Raw genomic sequence first — 801 nt, 5'->3', positions numbered from 1 at the left:
CAGCCGTTCGAGAGACGAAGAGAGCTTCGTCTTCTGCTTCACTCGGCGCATCTTCTTCCCATTCGGGGTCTTCATCAACCTGCATGGCCTCTCCAGGCTCTTGTTTTACCGCACTCAACTCGGCCTCGAGCTCGTCTGCACGTGCCTTCAGGGCCCAGACGGCATTCTGCAAGCCGTCCGAGGTCCCCTCAAGCTCGCCCTTCAAGGTGGACGCGGCTTTCCTTGCTTTTGTGACATAAGCCTCTACTGCAGCCTCGTTCACCTTTTTGGGAGCCTTGGTTGTACGAGTCTTGCTGGCAGGGGTCTTTGTGGTTTTGGAACTTGTGGTTTTGGAACGTGTGGTTGGTGCCATCGTGAGTTGCTCAAGGCCGATAGACTTGCGGAAATCGGCAGTGGAACATCCCAATCACCTCCGATTTATATTCTACAATGCCTATGACGGAAACCTGTTATCTGAGTGATACGAAACCAGCTCTTCGATCGCGACAAAGAAGGCGGGAGCACGAATGGGATGCTAAGGCAAGACCCAAGCGGGACAAAGGACTCAAAGGAGACATCCATCGGCACGTTTCAAGTCCCGGCACGAACTGTAGATGCTTCTGATGAATTGGGGAGCCAAATCGTCTTCCATATCTTTGCTCTCAGCGAATCTTGTTCCACCTCTGGGGTGGCATACAGTCACTATCGAATTCCAGATTCTGCCGGGTACCACGACAACACGAGGGCCGGGTTGATTCACGAGGCGATGAATGTGGCTTCAGTGAGACGAGTCATTTCGGCGGAGACTCCTATTCGGAAGGC

General features: G+C 53.4%; 1 protein-coding gene across 1 annotated transcript; it reads right to left on the bottom strand.

Annotated features, from left to right (window-relative positions):
- On the bottom strand, positions 1–352 carry CTAM01_17349 (uncharacterized protein; the record flags this gene model as incomplete). Its single annotated transcript, XM_060533334.1, has 1 exon — positions 1–352. A coding segment is annotated over one exon (352 nt), but the record flags the coding sequence as incomplete, so codon positions are not given.
- Positions 353–801: the final 449 nt, after the last annotated feature.

This window comes from Colletotrichum tamarilloi (genome assembly GCF_030869305.1).
Source record: "Colletotrichum tamarilloi strain Tom-12 chromosome Unknown Scaffold_533.1, whole genome shotgun sequence".
NCBI classification, from domain to species: Eukaryota; Fungi; Ascomycota; class Sordariomycetes; order Glomerellales; family Glomerellaceae; genus Colletotrichum; species Colletotrichum tamarilloi.
This window is presented reverse-complemented; position numbering and strand designations above follow the sequence as displayed.